The 25213-nt window shown below is 33.5% G+C and overlaps 4 protein-coding genes across 5 annotated transcripts; 2 read left to right on the forward strand and 2 right to left on the reverse strand.

Annotated features, from left to right (window-relative positions):
- Window positions 1-478: 478 nt before the first annotated feature.
- Window positions 479-3202, forward strand: LOC130999456 (uncharacterized). Of its 2 annotated transcripts, XR_009093521.1 has the most exons (3): window positions 628-1250; window positions 2551-2823; window positions 3026-3202. XR_009093521.1 is itself a non-coding variant. In XM_057924983.1 (2 exons), exons 1-2 carry the CDS (start codon window positions 804-806, stop codon window positions 2614-2616), a joined length of 513 nt encoding a protein of 170 aa, XP_057780966.1. In that variant the 5' UTR covers window positions 479-803; the 3' UTR covers window positions 2617-2951. The 2 variants fall into 2 exon arrangements, 1 of the variants encoding a protein (XP_057780966.1); XM_057924983.1 differs by lacking the exon at window positions 3026-3202 and having other exon boundaries at window positions 479-1250; window positions 2551-2951.
- A 2605-nt stretch (window positions 3203-5807) lies between these two features.
- On the forward strand, window positions 5808-9067 carry LOC130999450 (probable sodium/metabolite cotransporter BASS3, chloroplastic). Its single transcript, XM_057924977.1, has 5 exons — window positions 5808-6434; window positions 7000-7095; window positions 7201-7507; window positions 7581-7828; window positions 8624-9067. The coding sequence occupies exons 1-5, from the start codon at window positions 6058-6060 to the stop codon at window positions 8859-8861; spliced, it is 1266 nt and encodes a 421-aa protein (XP_057780960.1). The 5' UTR covers window positions 5808-6057; the 3' UTR covers window positions 8862-9067.
- A 2899-nt stretch (window positions 9068-11966) lies between these two features.
- On the reverse strand, window positions 11967-13023 carry LOC130999458 (transcription factor IBH1-like). The gene has a single exon (XM_057924985.1). The coding sequence runs from the start codon at window positions 12729-12731 to the stop codon at window positions 12264-12266; it is 468 nt and encodes a 155-aa protein (XP_057780968.1). The 5' UTR covers window positions 12732-13023; the 3' UTR covers window positions 11967-12263.
- Window positions 13024-18993: 5970 nt separating this feature from the next.
- LOC130999444 (fimbrin-2) lies at window positions 18994-23259 on the reverse strand. The gene is made up of 13 exons (XM_057924970.1): window positions 22949-23259; window positions 22696-22869; window positions 22155-22396; window positions 21897-22068; window positions 21629-21667; window positions 21482-21550; window positions 21262-21378; window positions 20908-21119; window positions 20644-20799; window positions 20285-20484; window positions 20015-20184; window positions 19650-19746; window positions 18994-19501 (listed from the first exon to the last, which is right to left on the reverse strand). Exons 1-13 carry the CDS (start codon window positions 23033-23035, stop codon window positions 19221-19223), a joined length of 2016 nt encoding a protein of 671 aa, XP_057780953.1. The 5' UTR covers window positions 23036-23259; the 3' UTR covers window positions 18994-19220.
- Window positions 23260-25213: the final 1954 nt, after the last annotated feature.

The raw sequence follows: 25213 nt of genomic DNA on the forward strand, positions 1-25213 counted from the left end.
AATTAACAAATATTGAGATGTCTAAATGTAATTTTTCCACATTTTGTAAAATGTCTAAATGTAATCTGTCAACATCTAGCTGCTTCCGTGATTTTTTGTAATTTTTCATATTTTTTTATAATTCTTGTACATGAAAAACATAGCATTATCGGGAGTATTATATATCCCGACTAATCGATTTAGGGTTAATTGCATAAGATGTCACTAAATTATAGTACTTGTATCAAATTAGTTATTAAATTTTAATTTGTTTCAAAATGAATACTAAACTTATATTTGTATCATTTAAGTTTTTAATTTAAATTCTCTAATAAATTTATATTTGTATCATTTAAGTTTTTAATTTAAATTCTCTAATAAATTTATCCCACATGGAAATTAAAGTGCCACATAAGTAAATTAACCATATCTACCACATCATTTTTATACAAAATAAGGTAAATAAAAGAAAACCTAATCGATTTATGTCGCATTTCAATGCTCATCAATTATCACCCACTCCTCCCCCACTGGACCACACTCCATTACTCGCCCATCCATTCAAAATCCACCACGTGTCCACATCAAAATTCCAAAATCCCCATTTTACCCCTAAAGTCACAATCTCCTTCATCCGCCACGTGCCCAAAATCATAAAACAAAACAACCAATTATTTCACCACTCTCTCTCTCTCTCCCTCTCTTCCCAACCTCATCCGCCGCAGCCGCCGCCGCCGCGGCGCCACCGCCCTTACCGAAATCCAGAAACCCAACATGCCATAGCCCCCCCAAATCAACAAACCCAAAAAGAAAAATTTCAAAAAATGCTCTCCCCGCGCGATTTACTCTCTCTCTCTCTACTAATCTGCTCATCATTAGTAATACTCCCATTCTCTCACTGCGTGGAAGAAGCCTCAATCTACGAAGCTCTGCAGCTCCACGGCCTCCCGATGGGCCTCCTCCCCAAAGGGATCAAGAACTTTACGCTGGAAAGTTCCGGAATGTTCGAGGCCCGCCTCGACCGCGCCTGCAACGCCAAGTTCGAGAACGAGCTCCACTACGACATGAGAGTCTCCGGCGCCCTCCGCTACGGCCGCATCGACGAGGTCTCCGGGATCTCCGCCCAGGATTTGTTCCTCTGGTTCCCCGTCATCGGAATCCGCGTCGACGTCCCCAGCTCCGGCCTCATCTACTTCGACGTCGGCGTCGTGTCCAAGCAGTTCTCTCTCTCCTCATTCGAGACCCCCCGAGATTGCTTCGCCGTGGCTCAGGTTCGACCGTTGCTCTCGTGAATTCGGATCTCTTTTGGATTCTCTTTGTGTTGTGGAAATTCTAGAAACAGGCTGTGTTCTTTAAATTTTGAGTTCGAGATTTTTGTGAGGCATTTGCTTATGATTATGTTCGATGATATGAGCTTTCTTCACAAATAATCGATAATTTGATGGTTTTATAAGCATAACAAAGAGAAATTTTGTTGCTTGGTGGGGGCTTAAGCCCCCCCCACCTCTTGGTAAAAAAAAATTATAAGCATAACAAAGAGCTTTCTGCATAGTTCTTGGTTGATTAATTTGTGGTTGAGTATGTAAGAATCTTTGAGAAGGAAAGTGAAATTGGTACATTGAATTATAGTTAGCTTAGCTCTTTCTTTTTTCACTTGTTTTGTGGAAAAATTGTCTTACTATATAAGTATAATCTAGGTTTCTTGTTTGTGATTGGAAGTTTTCGTTGGGAGCAAGAAATAGGACTTGGGAGCTTTTTGCATGGTTCTTGGTTGATTTGTGGTTGAGTGTGTTAGAATCTTTTAGAGGGAAAGTGAAATTTGGTGCATTGAATTTACTAGTTAGCTCTTTTTTCCCCTGTTTTGTGGAAAAAATTGCTTCTTTTGCTTTACTACATGAGAGTTTTGCATAGTTGTTAATTGATTTGTGGTTGAGTGTGTTAGATTCTTGTAGAGGGAAAGTGAAATTTGGTACATTGAATTATAGTTAGCTCTTTTTTTTTTTTTCCGGCCTTTTTGTAGAAAAAAATGGATCTTTGCGAGTATAATCTAGTTTTCTTGTTTGTGATTGGAAGTTTTGGTTGTGAGCAAGAAATAGGAGTTTCTGCATGGTTCTTGATTGATTTGTGGTGAGTGTGTTAGAATCTTTTAGAGGGAAAATGAAATTTGGTGCATTGAATTATAGTTAGCTCTATTTTTTCCCCTATTTGGGGGAAAAATCGCATCTTTTGCTTACTATATAGAGGGAAAGTGAAATTTGGTACATTTAGCTCTGCTTTTCTTTTGCCCTTTTTCTTTGGAAAAAAATGGATCTTTTGCTTACTGTATGTATGGTTCTTGCACTGCATTTGGACAGTTTAAGAAGGTTTTTCAATATTTTGCAGTTATGATTCTTTTTCTGAAATATATTAGCACTAGTTTGGATTGGATTTGAAGAAGTTATCCTTTGTCTATGTTCTGTTTTTCTAGATGAGATATGATGGAACAGCTTGTGAGAATGGCTGCATTCAATTACTCGAATATATTGTTGGTTAGAGGATCTGATTGATCATCGATTTGTTAATTCTGATCAGATCCCGTCGGAGAAAGTGCAACCGTATGAGCTTGATCACGGGAATGCTGCTAGAACGACGTGGTAGCTCTTGCATATGAACGTTATGCACATTAGCTCAATCATGATACTCGCAGTTGCACGTTGCCTATGTAGTGTGCTGAGTCGGGAAAGTAGTCGTCTTGGATCCTCCCCCCGTTACACGATCAGCATTGCTTCGAAGGAGAAGGATCCCAAGAGTCGAAGATATGGGATTTTGGAGACGAGGAAGCCGGTGCTCGTGGCCGGGAATCAGGTGATAAAACTTGCCTAAGTATGTTACCATGTGAGCTGGAATTGTTGAATTGATTTCCTTTCTTGTAGTATATATTAATGTACATTGGCTGTCAAATAATGAATGAAAAGTGCCCCTTTTTTGCCTCATTGATTTTGAATTATGGAATCTTGGAGTCTAATTATTCATATGCTTACAAACTCTTATTTCATTTTGACTACAGCCATTGCTGCAGTTGTTTCTTCATGAAGAAGGTATGAATTAGATTCAAGTTTAGAGAGGGAGAGAGAGAGAGAGAGAGAGAATAGGCCAAAGGGCTAAGCATGTTAGAAATGTTAGATGACTTCTTGTGATTGTGCTTGCAATGCTCCAATATTATTTAACTTGCCTCTGTCTCTCACCTTCATCGTCGTTCTTCCTCGTTGTCTTGGTGTGGTGTTGCTAGACGCGCCTTGGCAACGACCCGGGCCTTGTCGTTTGTGATGAAACGGGGCGGGGAAGTGATCCCCGCCGCGCTTATTTTTCCGGCTTGCCGTGTGTTATAAATATAATCCAGATTTTGGTGCAGTTTGAGAGATCAGATTTTTAAAAATAATTTTATTAAGGTTCTATTTTGTATATTTTGTATAATCTAAAATTGTAATTTCGTCTGTTTCGTATTTAAAATTCTAACATTGTCCCTAACGAGAGGCACCATGAAAAAACGTTTTTTTACTGAAAATTTTCTAACGAATTTTCTTCATTAAATAATTACCGAGTATTTAGCGAGAGTTTTTTGAGAGATAATGAATTTACCTTGGTGCGTTGATTTTGGAATAGAGGATCTCGTCCCATTTTTTCAGATGCCTAAGCAAGAACATAAGAAAGATACCATATATTTTCTTTTGGGTTAATTGTAGTTTATGGTCCGAATTTTTGAGTCATTTGTAAATATGGCCCAAACTTTAAAAAATATAAAAAAATTAGTCTGAAGTCTGAACTTTGAATTCATTTGGAAAAATGACCCGGACTTTAAAAATACAGAAAAATAACATGAACTTTGTAGTCATTTGTAAAAATGGTCTGAACTTTAAAGTCATTTATAAAAATGACATGAATTTTAAAAAATACAAAAAAATGACATAAACTTTGAAGTCATTTGTAAAATTAGCCAAACTTTAAAGTCATTTGTAAAAATAACACGAATTTAAAAAAAATACAAAAATAATTTGAATTTTGAAAATTTGTAAAAATGGTCTGAACTTAAAAAAAATACAAAAAATAATTTGAATTATGAAGATTTGTAAAAATGACCTGAATTTTAAAAAATTTAAAATGGCTCAATCTTTCATAAATACTACAAAATTTAAAATGACTTGAAAAGTATGTGAAAATTCTCTGTCTGTGCGTAATGTGAATTTTATGTACTTGAAGTTTAAAAAATTCGTGTTGTCAATAATATTTTACGAGAGAAAAATTATTTGTACGAGATTAAAATTCTTATGATAAGAGAATTAATTATCATACTTTATTATAAATATTCCAAGTGAATTTATAATTTTCATATAATTTTTCGCGTCAATGTCGGACTTTCCACGTTGTCATAATTTGATTCCGAAAGTGTAAGCTCATGCCATTTTTATACATTTGATAAAAATTGAGTCACTTTTTGTATTAATATAGTTCGTGCCGTTTTTACAAATGACTTCAAAGTTCATGCCATTTTTTTGTATTTTTTAAAGTTAATGTCATTTTTACAAATGACTTCAAAGTTCAGGCCATTTTTATAAATGATTTCAAAGTTCATGCTATTTTTTTATATTTTTCAAAGTTCAGGCAATTTTTGCAAATGATTTCAAAGTTTAGGCTATTTTTTTATATTTTTTAAAGTTCGGACCATATTTACAAATGATTCCAAAATTCGGGCCATAAACTACAATTAATCCTTTTCTTTTTTGGTAATTTGATTTTTTTTTTCAATTTAATTTTAGCTAACCCTTTTCTTCATATCATTTCGTTTTCAAGGTGGGAATCCATTTCTCGAAAATACGAATTTATTTTAGAGTAGAAATGAGAGGCTGATGTTTGTAGGTTCAATTGATATTTATGTTATTTGACTATTAGAACCTAACATAATTTTCAGCTTTTGAAGTTTTGTACTATTTTAAAAAGTTTGATTCCTTGTATATGGTTATGAATTATGATAATTCCCAATGCCTTCAAATATAAGGGAAAAAATATATTGTTAAAAACTCGCGTGTTTATTTCTATAATAGTGACAAACGATGAAAATAACCACACAAAATATCATGTTCGAAAGGAAAAAAGAAAATTTCATATATTAATATTCGTGGCATAATTAGTATTTTCTTTTCCCATTTTTATGGAATATTCTGCTGAAAATAGTCTATCGTTTGTTATGGACGGAGGAGAAAAATGATCTTTTTTTTTTTACAAAAAAAAATTATGTTTTATGTATCTCTTTATAGTGTCAATAATTGCGATATTACACCAAAGAAAATTCCTATCAATAATTTTTTTTAAAGAAAATTCCTATCAATTATAAACAAGTGATTAATGATATATACTAGATTGAATATTTAAATAAAATTATGTACCTAGCTATTTCATAGAGAGTGTTAGGAGTATTTATAGATTTTAAAATATATATATAACGTGTGTATGTATTAAAAGTTATTATCCTATGGGCCTAATATGAGCCTTTTTATGAGTGTTCAATATTATTTTATTTTATTTTAAAACGAAAATTCATGAGTAGCTGTAGCTTGACAAATAAATTATTGAAACTTTCTAATAGCATAATTAAAATCTAATTTTTAGATATATAGTTTTTCAAAGATGCTTGCATTGCAAGATACCATACAAAAGCAAAACATGTGTCCCATTTTATTTGATTCCTCTATGAATGGAACCAATAATCAATTATTGATGATAAATTCCCCCAATTTATAATAATATCCATCCGTCAACAATAAATCAATAATATATCAAATAGAATTAGAAAATAGTGGTGTGATATAGATCAACGACACAACTTATTTTCATGTGATATCCATGTGATTACAACCAATCAAATTACTCCACCTATAAATATAGCATTATAAATAAATAATTTTATTTGTGACATCAAACGTGAATATATAATAATTATTCTATTAAAAAAACACTTTAATTATTACCTTATCACCTCCTCCTCCACCGCCGCCGTCCACAACTCGCCGGGAAACTCTCAGTTTCCTCCGGCGAGCCAAAGCAATGTCACAAACGCCTTGCCTCTCGCTCCAAACCGCCCCCAAAACACTTCTCCTCCGCCGTATCTCCGCCTCCAAGAGCTCAATTCCCATAAAAAGCAATCTCTTCTCTCCGATTCCAAACGCGATTTCGGGAAACTGCAGAGGTGTTAAACGGGGCTCTTTGATCGCCGTTGGGTGCTCAACTTCGTCGCCCTTCATAGGGAGGGTTGGGCTGCACAAACGGGAGGGGAATTTCACGCTGCTTTCATTCGGCGCCGAGAGCACGATTGCGGCAGCGGAGGATAAATCCGATGCGTCTCAAGTTCTCTCCGCACTGCTTCCCGTCGTGGTGGCTCTCACCGCCGTCGCCGCCCTCTCCAAGCCGTCGACGTTCACTTGGTGAGTAGTCTTTTCTTTTGGTAGGGATTGAGTTTTAAGAATTAGGATAGTGTTGATAATGTGTTTGTGAAATTGCTCAGGTGAAGTTTTCTATGCTCCTTAGTTTTATGGGAATTTGTATCCTTTTTCTTTGTTTGGAGGTTTTTCCAGTTGAGGAATTCTTTGATTTTATTTAATGATTTGTCTGCTTATTTGAAGCATGAAGAAAAAAATCACAACTTTTTCTTTTTTGTGTTATTGTTGTTTATAGTTGATTCATTAAATATCTCTTAAATTAAGTGTAGTTCATTATTTTACTGACATAACTAATCTGACAGTGATTCTATTGAATGAATTTACATTTAGTTTCCTTGAATTTCCCCTCTCTCTCACTCTCTCTCACACACACACATAGTTGTCTATCATTCAGGTTGAATTCATGGACTGTTTCAGCTCAAATTTGTTTCTTGTGTTGACGAAATCTTGGAATCTTGTCATTGGCTTTACATAAGTTTAATGCTTTCTTAAAGAGTTAAAGTTGTGTATATTTTCTCTGTTTTCTTGTAAACGATAGAGAAACGTGCAGGGTGTCGCGAGAGCTGTATGCTCCTGCACTCGGTGGAATCATGCTGTCGATTGGGATCCGGCTCTCCATTGATGATTTTGCCTTAGCTTTTAAGAGGTTTTTATTCGTTTTCGCTTTGAAAACTTTGTGAATACTTTGGTCACATTTCGATATTGAGAATTGGCATGTGTAGGCAACAACTGTGTGTGAATTTGATTGCAGACCTCTGCCATTATCCGTTGGATTCATGGCTCAGTACGCCTTGAAGCCGGTTCTTGGTGTGGTCGTTGCACGTGCCTTTGGGATGTCTCCGATGTTCTATGCTGGTTTCGTTCTGATGGCGTGTGTTGCAGGGGCTCAGCTGTCGAGCTACGCCAGCTTCTTGAGCAAGGGGGACGTGGCATTGAGCATCCTCTTGACCAGCTCCTCGACCATAGCCTCTGTCCTCGTCACCCCTCTTCTCACCGGCCTTCTCATTGGCTCTGTTGTTCCAGTTGATGCTGTTGCAATGTCAAAATCGATTTTGCAGGTGATTTTGATTTACCAAACTGTAGTTTCGTTTCGAATGGTTGATCTCATACTATTTTTTCCATGTTTTTCAGGTGGTTCTTGCTCCTATCGCTCTTGGCTTGGCGCTGAACACTTATGCCAAGCCCGTTGTATCCATTTTGCAACCCGTGATGCCATTTGTCGCGATGATCTGCACTTCGTTGTGCATTGGAAGCCCTCTTGCCATAAATAGGAGCCAGATCCTTTCAATTGAGGGGCTGAGATTGGTTGCTCCGGTGCTGTCGTTTCATGCAGTCGCGTTTACCTTGGGATATTGGGCCGCCAAAATTCAACCTCTCAGGCAAGTAACTCGGAAAACTTCTCTATATTGCAATGTCTATGCATGACACGAGGCACATGGGACGCGCAATCTTCCATTAGAATTTGTATATGTCGAATTTAGGACTAGGTGAAGAAGAAAGAGTAATACATGATCATATCATATACATTGCTCGACTCCAAATCTTGATTTCGCGAACTCTGCAACGTGCATATGCTCGAATGCTCATAGCTCCATGTAATCTATTAGTTTAGCTAGCACTAGGCTATGTGAAGTAGAAAAAGTAACGCGTGATCGTATCATATATATATTTACTCGACTCCAAATCTTGATTTCACGAACTCTGCAACGTGCATATGCTCAAATGCTCATAGCTCCATCCAATCTATTGGCTTAGCTAGCACTAGAACTAGGTGAAGTAGAAAGAGTAACGCGTGATCATATCAGATATATTTACTCGACTCCAAATCTTGATTTCGCAAACTCTGCAATAGGCATATGCTCGAATGCTCATAGCTCCATCCAATCTATTAGCTTAGCTAGCACTAGAACTAGGTGAAGTAGCAAGAGTATCGCGTGATCATATCATACATATTTACTCGACTCCAAATCTTGATTTCACGAACTCTGCAACGTGCATATGCCCGAATGCTGATAGCTCCATCCAATCTATTAGCTTAGCTAGCACTAGAACTAAGTGAAGTAGCAAGAGTAACGCGTGAACATATCATATATATTTACTCGACTCCTAATCTTGATTTCGAACGCTTCAATGTGCATATTCTCGAGTTTGATATATAAACTGATCCTCAACAGGTTAGAAGAAGAAGTTTGCAGAACAATATCACTGTGCACAGGAATGCAGAGCTCAACCCTAGCAGGGCTTCTTGCAACTCAGTTTCTCGGAAGCACTCAAGCCGTGGCCCCGGCTTGCTCGGTGGTAGCCATGGCCATCATGGGCCTCTGCCTCGCCTCGTTCTGGGGCACAGGGTACAGAATCAGAGACCTGCCGGCTTGCCTGGTCCCACAGACTAGTTCGCCCGCCAGCGCTTGAGGTAATGCTCGATTTTTGCGTCGTCCCGACGCGCCACGTCACACTGATAGTATAGTCCAACTTATGGGGTAACAGGTATAGCCACATAGAGTATAGTCAGTTGTGCAGAGTTTTTGGTTTGTTATTTCTGCTTCTTTAGCTGCACTTGATATTCTTTATGTATAGTGATCTAATTTTATAGAAATTAATCTAAGTTTTTTTACTTTTGTGTGTGTGTTGATGCGTTGTGCCTGCGGTATTAATCGGTGTGATTGTTTCGGGTTGGATTGACATCCCTCTTCGATCGATATATGTCGCTGAAAGGTATATGCATTGAAAAATCAAGTGATCAAGATTTTTGTGTATGTTGAAAAAAGTTGAAACCACACATTTCAAGAGATCTTGTTGAATTTAGGCAACTAAATTGACTTGTAGTTGAGAAAAAATGGAAATATGTTAGATATTTATAGAGGGTTGGAATTTTATTTAAATTTAAAATTACAATTATCTAGAAACACACACATGATCGATCTAAAAGAAAGAAATATAGAAATGAATCAAGTCCATAATAAGTTATTAACACAAGATATTCACGATTCTCTAACTCTAAAAATTTAAACAAAACTTCATTTGTAATTTGCTAATTATAATAAATTGATTAATTTTGAACTTATTTGACCGTCTTATTCTTCAAATACTCAAATCTTATATTATTAATTTATCACTCAAAATAAAGTGTGATTTTATTCATAGCCTCAATTTTACTCTTTATAGCCCATATCTAAAATAATATTGTAATTAAAAACTTATTATCACTAGTTTTTATTCACTTGGGTTTCGTTAAAGAAATTTCTACTTGGGCTTATGGGCTTCAATTTCTTTATTTTTATTTTTTATATATATATATATATGAAAACTTATGGTGTAATTACTTATTATCATTTGATTACTTTCTTGCGATTTTGAAACAGAACTTAAATTTTGTGAACATAATAGAATTGTTTTTCTCTTCTTTATTATTGTCTTCATTGATGATTGATATCTCCCAATCATTTTTTGCTGGAACTTAAAATATTTCTCCATTCTACTTATGTTGTAAAGTTCAATTTCTTCTTAACCGAAATACCTTGGCCTCCCAATCAGTTTTTTGCTGGAACTTAAAATATAGACGAAGCTACATCTTGGTTATAAATGATGAACTAATTATACTACAAACATGTATGTATGTGTATATATATATAGGGTGTGGTTCTAGAGAGAACTACATTATTTGTGAGAACGAGAGAACCATCAAATCTAATGCATTCACTGTAAAAATTAATGCATTCGCTGTTAAAATTAATGCACTAATTTTTTTTAAAAAAAATGCTCCCTTCAGGATTCGAACCCAGGTTCTATATTCATCCAACAAGATGATGCATCCACCGTAGATCTTGATGATCGAATGGCTGAAAATGGTTCTCCGTTCTTTTTTTATTTATGGTTTTTTCTTGAACCTCTCCCTATATATATATATATATATGCATATTATATACTCCCTCCGTCCACCAATTTGTGTGTCCTAGGGGAAGGGGGTGAGGATTTTAAGAAAAAAGTGTATTGTTTATTTGTTGAGTAGAGAAAATGGCACGACGACTTTTAAGAAAAAAATTATTTACTCCCTCCGTCCACGAAATGAGTACCACCCATTTGTGGACGGCACGAGTTTTAGGAAATGTATTGAGTGTAGCGTGAATAGTTTAAGAGTCCCATTTTTTTAGTGTGTTAATTAAAGAGATGTATGAAGTACACTTGCCAAAAAGATAAACGGGTACTCATTTCGTGGACGGACGAAAAAGAAAATATGTATACTCATTTCGTGGACGGATGGAGTATTTGTTAAGGACACAAATTGGTGGACGGATGGAGTATAAATTTAGGATTAAGCAAAAATGAAATTTTATTTGATACTTAACATAAAAACTCCTATGAAGACGTCCAGATGTAAGACCTCATTGATATTTATGGTGTGTTTATTTTGAGGTATAAGGGAGGGATAAGTTACATTTACCACTTTATACTTTGTTTGCTTTGATGTATAAAAAAATTCGGGCATGTTGTATAATTTTTCTGGCAGCCCCTTATCCCTTGGTAAAGGGATAATAATTTATACTCCCTCCGTCCCTAAAATAACTTTCTCTTTTTCCATTTTGGGACGTCCCCCAAATAACTTCCTCTTTCTTTCTTTCCATTTTTGGAAACCTACCCCACCACTAATAATACTTTATTTATTCTTACTTTTCACTTTTCACCACTCCCAATACTAATTATAACACTTTTCACAACTTCCAATAATAATTATATCACTTTTTCTCCAATATCAATTCATTTTACAACTTTTTATTAAAACCCGTGCCGTCCCCAAAGAGGAAGCCATTTCAGGGACGGAGGGAGTACCTAAGAGTGTGATATAATTTTATACCACGTTATAAGAAGTGGATAAATATATTATCCTTCAAATTAACCAAATAAGATATAATAAATGTGATCCACACTTTAAGTGATAAGTTTATACTTCATTATATTATCCCTATATTTAATTAGATGGACCTTTAATCTACATAACAAAAAAATCTAACAAGGCATCGGCCATCTCCACCCTCAACACGTACTCTTACGTTTTTATCATCATATAAATAAATAAATACATGGGATATGGTAAAAAAAAAAAATCAACTTTATTCTGTTAATGGTGAACAAACACTACTACATCACTAATAATTTGTGATTTTTATGCATAACTTGAATATATATAAAATATTATTTCATGCGGACTTAAAAAACATAATCTTGGAAAAATCATTAATATGTGAAAAAAAAAAAGCATAACTTTACAATATAAAAAACATTATTTCATGCATAAAATACCATAACAACAAAGAAATAATTAATTATTTTATGCTTAAAAAAACATAATTTTAGATATATAAATAATTAATTTGTTCAAAAAAAACAAAACATATCCAAATTTATATCTTATTTCATCTATATACATTATCCAATACAATAGTGTTGTAAATTCAATCACATAATGAACATATGTACATCGATGATAGTGAAACATAATTAATATACAAGACGAAAATGTAACGGGAAAACCCTTGCAGCTATCCCCCTTTATTTCTACTTACATAACGTAGCGCACAAATATACATATAATACAGTTAAACATATATAAATGGGTCTGGTGTAAGACAGTCTCATCATACGACGTGTCAAAATTTGGATCCAGATCCATATTCATCGGTATATTTATAATCTGAATATCCGAATCCAAATTCTAACCCGTAAGACAGTCTGACACAACTTTTTTTTTTTACATAATTAACGACAATACAACATTAACCTTAATTAAATTATACATATAACAACACATCACTTAGCTTACAATATTCTCGAGGAAGAAGAGGAAGAAGAAGAATCGAGAATCTCTCTCATGATCTGCACCTGAGCTCTAAGGCACTTTATGTAGTGACCCGTTTCACTCAACAAGCTGCAAGAATCCATGGCTTTCCCGCCCGGTACGACGTCGCACAGCTCGTTCAACCCGAGAAACCTCGTACCGATGTTTCTAGGGTTTCGCCTCGCCGTCTTTCTCCCACTCGTCGCCGTCGCCTTGCTGCGGAGCTTCCTGAGCAGGGCCCGGCTCCACGCCCTCCGCGGCCCGACCGCGGAGGCCATGGAGGCGTAGGCGGCTGCTCTCACCGCGCGGTGCCTCCTCCTCCTCTCCGCCGTTGATGGTGGCGATGGCGACGATGAGATCTTGTGGCTGAGTTTCTTCATGGCTTTGAGAAATCGGGAGGCCAGCTTCTTCTTGAGGGGATTAGGGTTTTGGGGGGAGGTGCTCTTCATTGGGAGATGTGGAGATGGTTTTTTTAGGGTTTTTGAGGGGAGAGAGAGAGAGAGGAGAGAGAGAGAGATTTGTTTCTGACAAGAAGGGCCTCCTTTGATCAGTTGGGAGTTCTGACATGAGAGATCTGTTTATATATATATAACAAAAGAGTACGTGCGTTGATCTTTGATCATGTCGGGAGAGAGAGAGAGAGAGAGAGAGAGAGAGAGAGAGAGAGAGAGAGAGAGAGAGAGAGAGAGAGAAGGATTGGAAATGGGAGGTGAGACTGAGAAGGGGGCCAGCAGAGGGGAACAATATGCTTGAAATGGAATCTCCCATTTTTATAATGTGTGTTAATTATATTATTTTTATTTAATAATAATATCTCTGGAATTAAATTAAAAGGGGAGAATATAAATGTATTTAAGTTTCCTAGCTACTTTCGTTTTTCAAAATGGAACCTTTGTCTCACTTTTTGTTTGTAATTGGAATATCAAATTTAAAGATCTCTTATGATGGACTAGAATTTGAGATTTTTGGCATCAAATTATACTCCCTCCTCCTCCGTCCAGGTTATTTTGAGACTTTTTTTTTTAACATGAAAATTAAGAAAATAGTAATTTATGTGAAGGTGAAAAAGTGTAATATGAATAAAGAGTAAAACTTTTGTTGAATAAGAAAATGTCGCAAGATCGGTGGAACGCCCCAAAAAGAAAGTGTCTCAAGATAGGTGCGACGAAATAAGTATTAACTATTCTATTATCATATCAACATCTTTTGGTGATCGATTATGCGTTCCATTTTCAATTTTTATATTGTTTCATAATTTTTTTTCCCTTCAGTGTTAATTTATTAGTATATTTTAGTATAATTATTTATTTTTGAATTTTTTTAATTAATAATTGATTATATATCATGTTACCTAATCAAAATTAGGGTACATAATTTTTTTAAAATTCTAATTATTAGTTATATATAACTAGTAACTGACTCAGAGCACTCCCAGCAAAAATCTCAAAATTATGCTCCTATATTCCTCCCTAAAACTTCCCTATTTAATTTTAGGATTTCGATTTTATAAATGCATACACCAGATCTCCTATTTTCTACATAAAAACAATAATTATGGCCCTACTAATTATAAGCTTAAAATAAATTTAGGGTGAGTGTAAATTTAAGATTGAATTTAGGTAGGTGTAAAAATTTTTGTGGGCCCCATCCAATTTAGGGGATCTGCTGGATGCATTTTTTATCTTATTTTTAATTGTTTTAGTCTAAATTTAGAGTTAGTGATGCATTTAGGTGATCTGTGCTGGGATTGCTCTCAGTCAGTATATAATAATATCGTATTATTTTTGGAACAAATTAAATAGTCATATAAAATAATAAAATTATACCGAGATACGTCCCATAAAAAGATAGTGGAATACAATAAGATACAATAAAATGTGAGACATATGGATACAATGAAGTTAATTTGGTGGGGTTTGGATTAATCCAACTACCATATGATTGCACATGGCTTCACTACCTATTTTCAAATGATGGCCCCTTCCTCTCTCTCTCTCTCTCATGCATGTTTACTCACAAATGTTTAAAATTAATCTTCTCCTTTTTGGCATGTATAATGGGTGGCGGACTTATATATATTTAAAACTATAGACTTATTTTATTTGATATATTAACTCTATATGTTATAAGTAAATAACTTTGGTAATTGAAGTTTTATATGTTTGAATAGTTTCATCAAATTTCAACACCGATCGACTAGACTACTCGAATTAATGAACGTTACGTGTCATATAGAGATGGAAAGCATGTTAAATGGGTAATTATGCAATTAAATAATAATTTAGTTGTTGAAATAATAGAGTTCTTGGCTTAAATCCGTTGTTGGAATTAATTTCATAGCCATCGTGAAAAGCCCAGATCACCTAACCCTATCCTTGGACTCTTCCAATTTGCATGCGAATATATATGTTCATTCATACATTATATAATCGTCTTTTTTTTAATTATTAATATTATATATTAATAATCTCATAATTGTACATTTGATATACAATATAGTATTTCACAACATCAATTTAGACCCTATACTAACTGCCTAATTATTTAGTTTACATCGACTTGAACTTATAAAATTATTGACGACATGTCATTACTTTTACACGAATTAATTTGAAAATACACAAATGGAGGGATTAATTAGGGCAACTACTCCCTCATTTATATTGTGTGTGTAGGTGTTTGCGCGCGCGGTGTACTCTACATACCTACCGTGAATATAATGGTCAACACTGCTCACGTTTAGTCCATATTATTATTATTTATTTTGAAAAATAAATTAATGGTATCATCAATAATATTTTCTCAAAACTCAAAATAAAATAAATGAATAAAAAATTAATACTAACATAATTTATTTATTTTTGAGACGTAATACTAATATAAATTAAACATGAACGATGCTAAAAAATAATGCTCATATTAATTGGTAGGCAACGAATCATTCCTTTACATTTATATATACACACGTATGTGCCACAAATAGAACGAATAAAATTCACACAAGAAAATGTAACTTTATTTTTGTAGTTGAAGGAACATTGTATCATATATTATAGTCATTTGCAAGCTGTCAACCATCAATCCGTGATGAAGATCGTTTTTAAACAATGTTGGTTGTGGCCTAGCTAGATTCTCTAGACCATCACATATGCTAGAAGTCTATGTCGCCAAACTATTATATATATAGGGTTGGATCTATGAAAAAATCAATATATTTCGTTCTGAATAAGTTAATAACTTTATATCGAATAAATCAAGACATCGCATGAATAAACATTTATTCATAAGGGATTATAGCCAAAAAATACACGAACTTTGATAAAAGTTGCAATTTTCACCCGAACTTTCAAATTGGCCAAAATATACCTGAACTTATATTTTTTGTTGTAAATTTCACCTCGACGGAGTTCAATCATTGCAAGTTCAGGTGAAATTTACAACAAAAAATATAAGTTCAGGTATATTTTGGCTAATTTGAAAGTTCAGGTGAAAATTGCAACTTTTATCAAAGTTCGTGTATTTTTTGGCTATAATCCCTATTCATAATTAAAAACACCACCTTCAGGATTTGAACCTCAGACGGCCTTCAGTAAATTTATTGACTTATTCAGACCGCCCTTCTCCTTCTCTCAATATTTAGCCTTCTCTATTGATCTATTCCCTATATATAGGAGAGAGCTAAAATAAGTACACTTCTTAAGATATAAAATAAGAATCATTTTCAGACCTTAATTAGATCATCAAGGTCTACGGTTGATTCATCATGTTGGATGAATTCATAGTCCTGAGTTCGAATCCCTGAGGTAGCAAAAATTTATTTTTCGCAATTCATACTTTTATACATCGAATTTATACGTGTTCTACATAAAATTCATACATCTTTCCTAATTCTTATTTCTTATTTTAAGAGATGTTCTCACGATAGCCCTCGCCTATATATATATATATATATATTCAATTGCATCCTAATTATTCTTTCATGACAATAAAAACATTCACAACCTTCATTCCCATGTTGTGAGGAAATTCCATATGCAATAATAACCCGTAAATTATGTAGGAGGGACCATTTTTTTTTTTTTTGAGGGAGTGACAAATTAATTTGAAAATACACGAATGGAGGGAGTAGGGCAACTGTCTCAATCTCTCACTAAAAACATAATATTAATAAATGAGGAAGAAAGGGATGAAATTAATTATAGAGTGAGAAATTAAATGATGATGATATATATACACACGCATGGGGCTATGAGTGATGTTAAAATTAATTAAGAAGGTAGGCTTCGGAAAGCAAAACATGAACATGGGTAGGGTCAGAATTTGGGTATCAATTGACATATATACATCAAACCCTTTCTTATATTAGGACAGGTTAACTAATTACTTCGTAATTATTAGTCTAATTATTCTTATATAAATCAATATTATCCACATGCATGCATGCATGAGTGAATGACCACTATCGTTTTGCCTCTGACTCAGCGACAGGTGTAATCTCATTATAAACTAGTATACGCGCCCGTGCGATGCACGGCCAACATCAAAATTAAATAATATTTTAAATAGAAAAGTATATCTATTTAATATATTCAAAATATAAATCATATTTTTAAAAGTGAAATATTTCACATCAATTAATTAAAAAAAATTATGAATACAAAAACATGTGAAATTTTAACTTTATATTTTCAATATTTCAAATATCAATTAATTAATTTTAATTGATAATGAGTACAATACATAAATTTATCAAATAAATAAAGATCTACAAAATCATCTATTTTTTATATAGTTTAATATATTTTTTGAATGCATATTTAAATTATCTTTACTCGATCATTTTGTCTAAATAAAAATTTTACAAATAAAGTTCTCAAAATTCTGATTTTGCAAAAAGAGATAGGATTTATTTTCATAAATAATAATTGCTCAATTGATTAAGTTTAATTTTATACTCCCTTCTTCCCACATTAATAAGTCATAAGGGCCGGACACAGATTTTAAGAAATAAATAATTTATACTAATAAAATAAGAAAGAGAGTACTTGTTTTTTTTTTTAAGATATGTTTTTCAAAAAAGTAAGAGAGATAATTATGAGTGGATCACATTGACATATGATTTAAATAATGGGTTATATGATTGCTATGTAATAAGCTTCCAATTTAGGAAATGACCTATTAAAATGGAACGTCCAAATAAGGAAATGTGACCCATTAGTATGCAACGGCGGGAGTAATATTGAATAATAATGTTCCGTTATTTTAGTTGGGTTTCGATTTTAATAAAAAAATAATTTGAATATATATGACAACATGCATATTTATATGCATTTAAATTTTAATTTGTATTTTTTATAGACAAATAATTTTTTTTATCAATCGATTAGTGGGAAAAAAATGGGGTTGAACATGGTATAATTACCATTTAAATTCAAATAGACGTGCTACTACAAAATTAAACTGTTCAATTTACTTTTTTTATTTTATTTCTAAATAGGATCAATAATGATTCTCCGATTAATGATTTTTCAATGGTAGTTTTGATGCTTAATATATACGTAAATCTAACGTAAAATTTAATTAAAAATAATAATAGTACATATGTTAATATAAGTAAATATAAAAAAATAACACAAACATAACTACAAATTTAATATTTAAGATGATATAATTAATTATTCATCTATAAATTTATATTAAAAATATTTTAACCTCTACTTCAAAAATAATATTTTTAAATTGAAGAATTTGAAATGAGCTAATATAATAAAAATATAAAATAAAATTATTTTTAAAAAAGAATAATAAAACAACCGCAAAAAAAGAAAAAAGAAGAAGAAGAATGGAGATAGGAGAGAGGAGAAAGAAGAAAGGAAAGAGAAAAAAATTAATTTTATGATTTCAAACTACAATAACTTTTTCGAGTTAATTTTATTTTATGTAATTTTTACATCAAATTGAAGATTTTGTCATGATCTTTAATTTAACATCCATATTAAATATTTTTCATGAAGAGAATTTGATGATTTTTAAAAAGAATAAAAAAAGAAAGTGAGAAAAAAATGGTGGATATCAAAAAATATTATAGATTGTGACTTGTGAGAAGTGATAGACGTGTGAGTTGGTTAGCTATGAGAGAGAAAGTGTGATGAAATAAGTGATATAAGGAGAGAGAAAAATTGGCGGGTAAAACTATCCGTTGAAAACTGGTGTTTCGTATATATATATAGATATAGATTTTTCATTAGTATATATGCAAATGCATTATTATTATTATTATTATTATTATTATTATTATTATTATTATTATTATTATTATTATTATTATTATTTTGTTAAATTATGTAATAAATAAAAAAATTTAAAGATCGTGAGACAAAAAATCGAATCCAAAACTTCAGGCATTGGGTATTAACCTTCTTACCGCTAGTTCAACACACGCGCACAATGCTGAACATTATGTAGTACTGGTTTAGGCAGCCTACTCATTACATACGTTGTAAACTAAATAAACGTGCTTATTCCAATGTGAAATATATAGTTTGGTCCAAATAAAAAAACTTTTATTTCAACCACAATTGCTCCATTTATTGGGCTGTGCAAAATCAATAATGGGCTCTTTTTTCAGCAAAAAATATATAGTAATTGATTCTTAAATTAAAATATACGAGTTGGGCTTGAGCGCCTGAGGTCTACTTATCAAATATATATACAAAATACAAAAATAAAATAAAATAAATCGAAATACTCAAATCAATCCGACTCCATTTATTTACACCTTCGTATTAAATCAGGACACTATCCTTAGAAATAAAAAATAGATGAGAAAATTACGAATACAGTATATAAAAAATTATAAGATTACTCACTTTAAATATAAATAATGGATATACAAATTATGAAATTAACTACATACAAATGAGCATTTTGTTCACCGGTTATTCAATGGCAATGTCATCTATGGATGACTCAGAGGCAGTATCTTCCATTGTCGAGCTCGAGCTCGAACTTGAACTCGTCTCACTCCATGAAGATGATGCACGAGGGCCGCGTTCATCTAAAGAAGGATTTTTCAAGCTCCAATACATAATGCTTGCTACCAATGTGAGGATCATCTTCTGGTTCACCTCTATTATGTCTTCAGGTAGCAAAAAAATCGAGCACCCGAGTTTCCTTGCAATGCTTATAATGTAGGTTGCGTTCATCTTCTTCTCCTCATCTACATCACTCAAAGTTTCCAAGAAAACACGAAACAATGAGGTTTGGATGAAGACATAGATAAACTGTGTCTGTCTGAAAACATGTATGTAGTATTCAGAGAGATGCATTGATGATTGATGTGAATGTATAGCTAAAAATGTACTCACCATTCAGACCTTTTGTCACAAGACTCCAGTTGACAGAACTGGGGTGAACGGTGCTAAGTAGCTCGAGGAAAAAGAGTCCACTAGACAAACTCTTGTCCTGCATTTTGAAGTTGAAGATACGAGAATAACAGATGACACGACAATAATATAAGTTCGTCTAGATAAATGTGGATTGACTACTGGATATAGTATCTATATTTCACCAAAGTTTGATATTTAAGAGTTCAAATGTCGGAACTCCACAATAAGATTATAGATCAAAGTATAAGATAGAGGTAGATTGATCAAAACTCAGCAAATGCACATGGAAAACCAAGAACACAAGTTGAAGGCTACAAAATTGTAAGAATCTGGTTAAATAATACCTTGAAGCTATCCATACGGCTTTGGCTCCCGGAATTTTTCACCTTGCTATTAGCCCACCCTAAAATGTCAGCATCACAAATTTCCTTTTTACTCGAGTGGCGGCACCTCAAGTTCTTCAAGAGTTGAAGCATTTGAAGAGTGTTGCATCTCATCAACTGCCAGAGATAGGCTGAGAATAAAGTATGAAACCTCCTTAGTTTACATGAAATATTCGACTTTGAAGTGATTCAACAGCACTTATGTTAAAGGGATGTGGAGGAGGAATCTACCCAATATTAGCTTCTTGTTTCCTTGAACAATGTCGTTTCCAGAAATATTGACGAGGGAAAACTTCAATTCTTTCCCGATTTTGACTACTTGGTTGCAGTTTTCGACTTTTCTGAATGGCATTTTAATTGGTGGCCTAGAAGCTATTTTCCAGTTAACTATGCCGGGGGACACCTTGTCAAGTGTCTCTAGGAGAATCCATCTGCAAATAATCACAGGCTATTTAGAATTATAACAGAAATAACAGTTTTATATGCCGAATTTACTAACCACTAAAATTAAAACTGAACCAAAAAGATCCAAAGTAGTTAAATATGAATAAGTAGTTAAATATGAATGGTGTATATGCAAGTGGACTTGCCCGTCTCTAAGATCTTCAAAGACATTATCGATATATGAGGAATTCCCATGACTATTGAGCCAAAAGCGAAACGCCCTTTCTTCTCTTGAGATCTGTGAGTCATCAGGTAGTATTTCAAGAAATGATGTCTGCTTTGTTTGAGTTGATAGTCCGTTCCTACATAAGAAAGTAGTAGTTGGCATATAATTCAAGATGTACTTGGCATGACCTCTCGAATTCAATCTTGTGGTAATACTTCAACATAAAGATAATCAGTTATCTCACCTGTGCTGGAAGATGTGTGCTACAAAGGCAAGATTGAGGTTTGGAGAACCTTCGGCAATATCTTTTGCCGTTAAGTATCGCTTGCAGCCCATCCTATCAGCATGCTCAAGAACCAACATTGCTCTTTCAAGAGGATCTTTTACTTTTAGTGTAGAAGGATTACTGAGTTCGGGGGCAAGAACGTTTAAGAGATGAGCATAAGCCTCTGCATCCTAAACCAATTTTTATCCACTTGAATGTTAATAGCGTATAAAAACAGATAATAAGGGGGAGACCGAATATTGAACTGAACTTTGTATATCAGATGCCGGCGACACAAGAATCGTTGCATTGCAATTATTTAAATCCACATACCTTTACATCAGTTGAGAAATTCGTAACTGTTTTCATGTATCCTGCCTTCTTCAACTGAAAATTCATCCATCTGAGTAAAATCTTTTCTGGTGGTAAGTTCATAAGCTCTTCCACATCCTGATATTTCAAGATACAGGGTGAATACAACGTGACAGCTAACTCAGACTTCTACAAAATAGTGTAGCACATTGTCTGACATTATACTGAAATTAGTACTCGCCTTACTATCATCGACCAGCTCCACCAATTGCGGGGTTTTCTTCAAGTTGAGGTCTGCTAAAAGTTGTATCTGAAACAGCAAATGACATAGAAATCAAATTCTAGCATTTGTAGTTTTGCTTTAGTCTTGAAGTACTATACAACTCACCTTGATAATTTGAGAGATCAGTCCAAGAACAAGATGCTTCTGAAAACAGAAAGAAACAGTGCCAACTCGTGTTAGAAGCTAATGCTTATAATGACAACCACAATTTCACAAGACCTGACGAGCATAGTGAATACAAAGCATAGTTATTTGAAAAGTAACTTATTCATGAAACAGAGTAGTATATTGCTAGTTTTTTTTGGATAAGCAGCAATGTGAGAAATAAAACTCAGGCGAGCCCTCCTGAAGCATGAAACGATAGCCAACGTACCCTTCCTTCAATAAAGTCTTCATTCCCTATATTGACAACAGTGCATCCAATTGCCTTGGCAGAGTTGAGGCATAGGGTATGATTCTCATTCCTTTCCCATGGATTAAGCATTCTCTTTGTATTTATTGCTCGTTCATCTATAGTTCCCGGTACAGCAATGTTAATAAGCTTACTGCATTCGATGCAAACATTTCGTAAATAAACATTTTAACACATGATCAAGAAACCAGCATATGGGAAAGGACAGGCGAAGTTCACCAGATAAGAACTCCATCCTTGGCAATCTCAAAGAGATCATTTGTCGTGGGATCTACAGGAAGGTCTTTCTTCAAGAACTCATCACGAGCAAGATAGTTGTTGATGTGTGCAACGTATGACGCTTTCTCAGACTCGCTTATTGTATGAAGCAGCGCGGAAGTTGGAGATTTCAAAAATGCAGAAGCACTTCTGGCTCCACTTCCCCTCCTCTCCGTTGCAAGTCCTTGAAGTTTCAAATAGACCTATCATCAAATGATAAAAAAAAGAAGCATATGTTCAATAATAAGTGTAATTATGTGTAAAAGGTTCACTAAAAATGCATTTCCGAAGCTAACAACACATTGTCTTCAAATTTTCGAAAACTCAGAAGTAACACAGATTCAGGTTTTTGATCCTTCACACATTATAAACATCTAAAAAATAAAAACTATCTCTATCAATCTAACTATTGAAAGTTCTAGCACTGAACATTTATATGTATATATATCTTCTCAATTGAACAAAAAAATTACATAAATAGAGAAAAGCAGGATGCTACTACCCTCAGAAACAGTTCGAAATCGACATCACAATCCGAATTCCCATAGGCATCTCGAAGAAACTCAGCTCTCTCATTGTCCGTCAGAATCTCTCCGACGTGTTTCAGCCTCGACATTTTCCCCGCCAGCTCCGACAGTTTCACGCCGCCGTCATTCTCTCGCCTCATCGCCGTGAACTGCGAGAACAATCGTCTCACAACAGCTCACAAAAAAATTGCCAATCAATAAATAAACCAAAAAAACATGAAATGCTACCGATGATTTCAAACTTCGGAGCTCAGCTTGAGTGAACTGATTCTGCAGCCATGAATCTGACACCAACACCCCGAAATATCCCGCCATGAATACTCGAATTTCTTCCTTTTCAACTGAAACAGATACGAGCTTTCAATCCGTGATTTTCTCTATAAATCGAGAGTAAATTGAGATAATTAAACAGTTCTTTTATTTCAATTGAAGAACCGTTGTTTGCTGGTAGTGATAGAGTGATAAAGTTGAGGGAAAAAATTGATTTTCTTTTCTTCATTGTTTGAAATGTTTAAAAATAAATAATTAAATAAATTTGTACTCAACGGTCACTTTGTTAGTTGGACTTTCCGCTCTAATAAACCTACTATCACATGTATGTGATGACTTTAAGAGCTCCATTGCTGATTTACGTTACAAATTTAATCTTGTATTTTTATTTGGGTTAATTGCATCAAAATACCTAACTTTTTCTCAAATTTTGGTTTTTTGACAAACTTTTTAATTGTAGCAAAAATTTTAGCTACGTTTCAATTTATTGCAATGTCCATCCCGCGTATATTTCCGGCCAAATTCATGCTGAGGTGGACCCCCGTAAAGCTTAGGTGGCATGTCGTGCCGGGTAATGAAACATTGTCGTCTCAAATCCATTGCAATAAATTGAAACGTAGCTAAAATAAATTGGCGGAAATGAATTGATTTGGTCGGAAATATATGCGGGACGGACATTGCAATAAATTGAAACGTAGCTAAAAATTTTGCTACAATTAAAAAGTTTGTCAAAAAACCAAATTTTGGGAAAATGTCAGGTATTTTGATGCAATTAACCCTTTTTATTTCACTAACATTCTAATATTAATAATTTGTGATTTAATTATTCATTTAATCATCAAATAATATAATTTAAAATATTATATAGATTTATTTAATTATGTGACAGATTATTTATTTATATAAACATATTTATTGTTTTTTATTTGTATTATTCGTATTTTTCTGATTTTTCTTGATTAATTCTGGGCTATTTAAAGATAAATATTTAATAATAGTATATTTTGGACTTTTAAGAGTTCAAAATTGATAAATTAAGGCTATTAATTTTGTTAGTCAAAATGAGATTGACTTAAATTATTTACTTTATAACCCATAAATTTAATAATAATAATAATAATAATAATAATAATAATAATAATAATAATTATTATTATTATTATTATTATTATTATTATTATAAAATACTCACTAAATTTAATATTTTATTCATTACGTTGATAATATTGTTATTATACACTATTTTAAATCAAATACTAATATTTAAATTAACATAATTATTTTTGTTGTCAATTAATCTAACTCATAAATAATTAATATTTTGTAATATTTTATATAATTTAAAATTTTAAAAATAATTAAATATATTGTGCCTCGTGCATCGCACAGGAAGGCGTATTAGTAATAATCTTTTAAAATATAATCGACAAATTTTCGAGTCATCACAAACTCATGCTTTAAATTTTAAACTAACTAATGAGGGCCGAATTTTTTAAATTAATTTACTCCATTTGAATTATAATATTTGCCCCTCTTTATCCCTCAAATACTTCGAATATTTTTCTGATCCATATAGTTCTTCAATCTCAAAAATAATGTTGACACAATTTAAATTTTAAAAATGCTCACATAAATTTGTCTACATCTCATTCCTCTGCATTTATTTATATATAAATGGGAAAAGGTGCAGATTGACCCCGAAGTAGTAGCCTTTATAGCGTATAACCCCTCTTACTTACTGTGTGTGCAACTAAACCCCTGAACTCCGAGAAAATGATGCAAATTCCCCCTCTGACCTAACGCCGTTAAGTGTCCGTTAACGTTTGGATTTAATTGCACCCTCTACTTCAGGGGTGGATCTACACCTTAATTTTTTTTATTTTATTTTTTTATAATTTCAGCAACCCACCTCCGGCATCAACTTAACCGCCCCCCGTACTCATCGTCTCCAACTTACACTTTGTCAACTCGCACGCGCTCAATCTCTTGATCGTCGACTGCTTACCTCCGACATGCAGCAGCATCACCAACTCCAAATGTGGAGCTGGATCGAATCCTGCTTGGTCCAAATCCATATCCGTATTTTTTTACTTAGGTCAGGATCCGGTCCAAATCCATTAGGTTCAAAAAAACGAGATTCATGTCCAGATCCATTAGATTCACAGGGTCTCGAGTCCTGACCCGGATCCATTCTTATTTCTCTTTTAAAATAAATTTACAAAT

Source organism: Salvia miltiorrhiza, chromosome 8, assembly GCF_028751815.1.
Source record: "Salvia miltiorrhiza cultivar Shanhuang (shh) chromosome 8, IMPLAD_Smil_shh, whole genome shotgun sequence".
NCBI classification, from domain to species: domain Eukaryota; kingdom Viridiplantae; phylum Streptophyta; class Magnoliopsida; order Lamiales; family Lamiaceae; genus Salvia; species Salvia miltiorrhiza.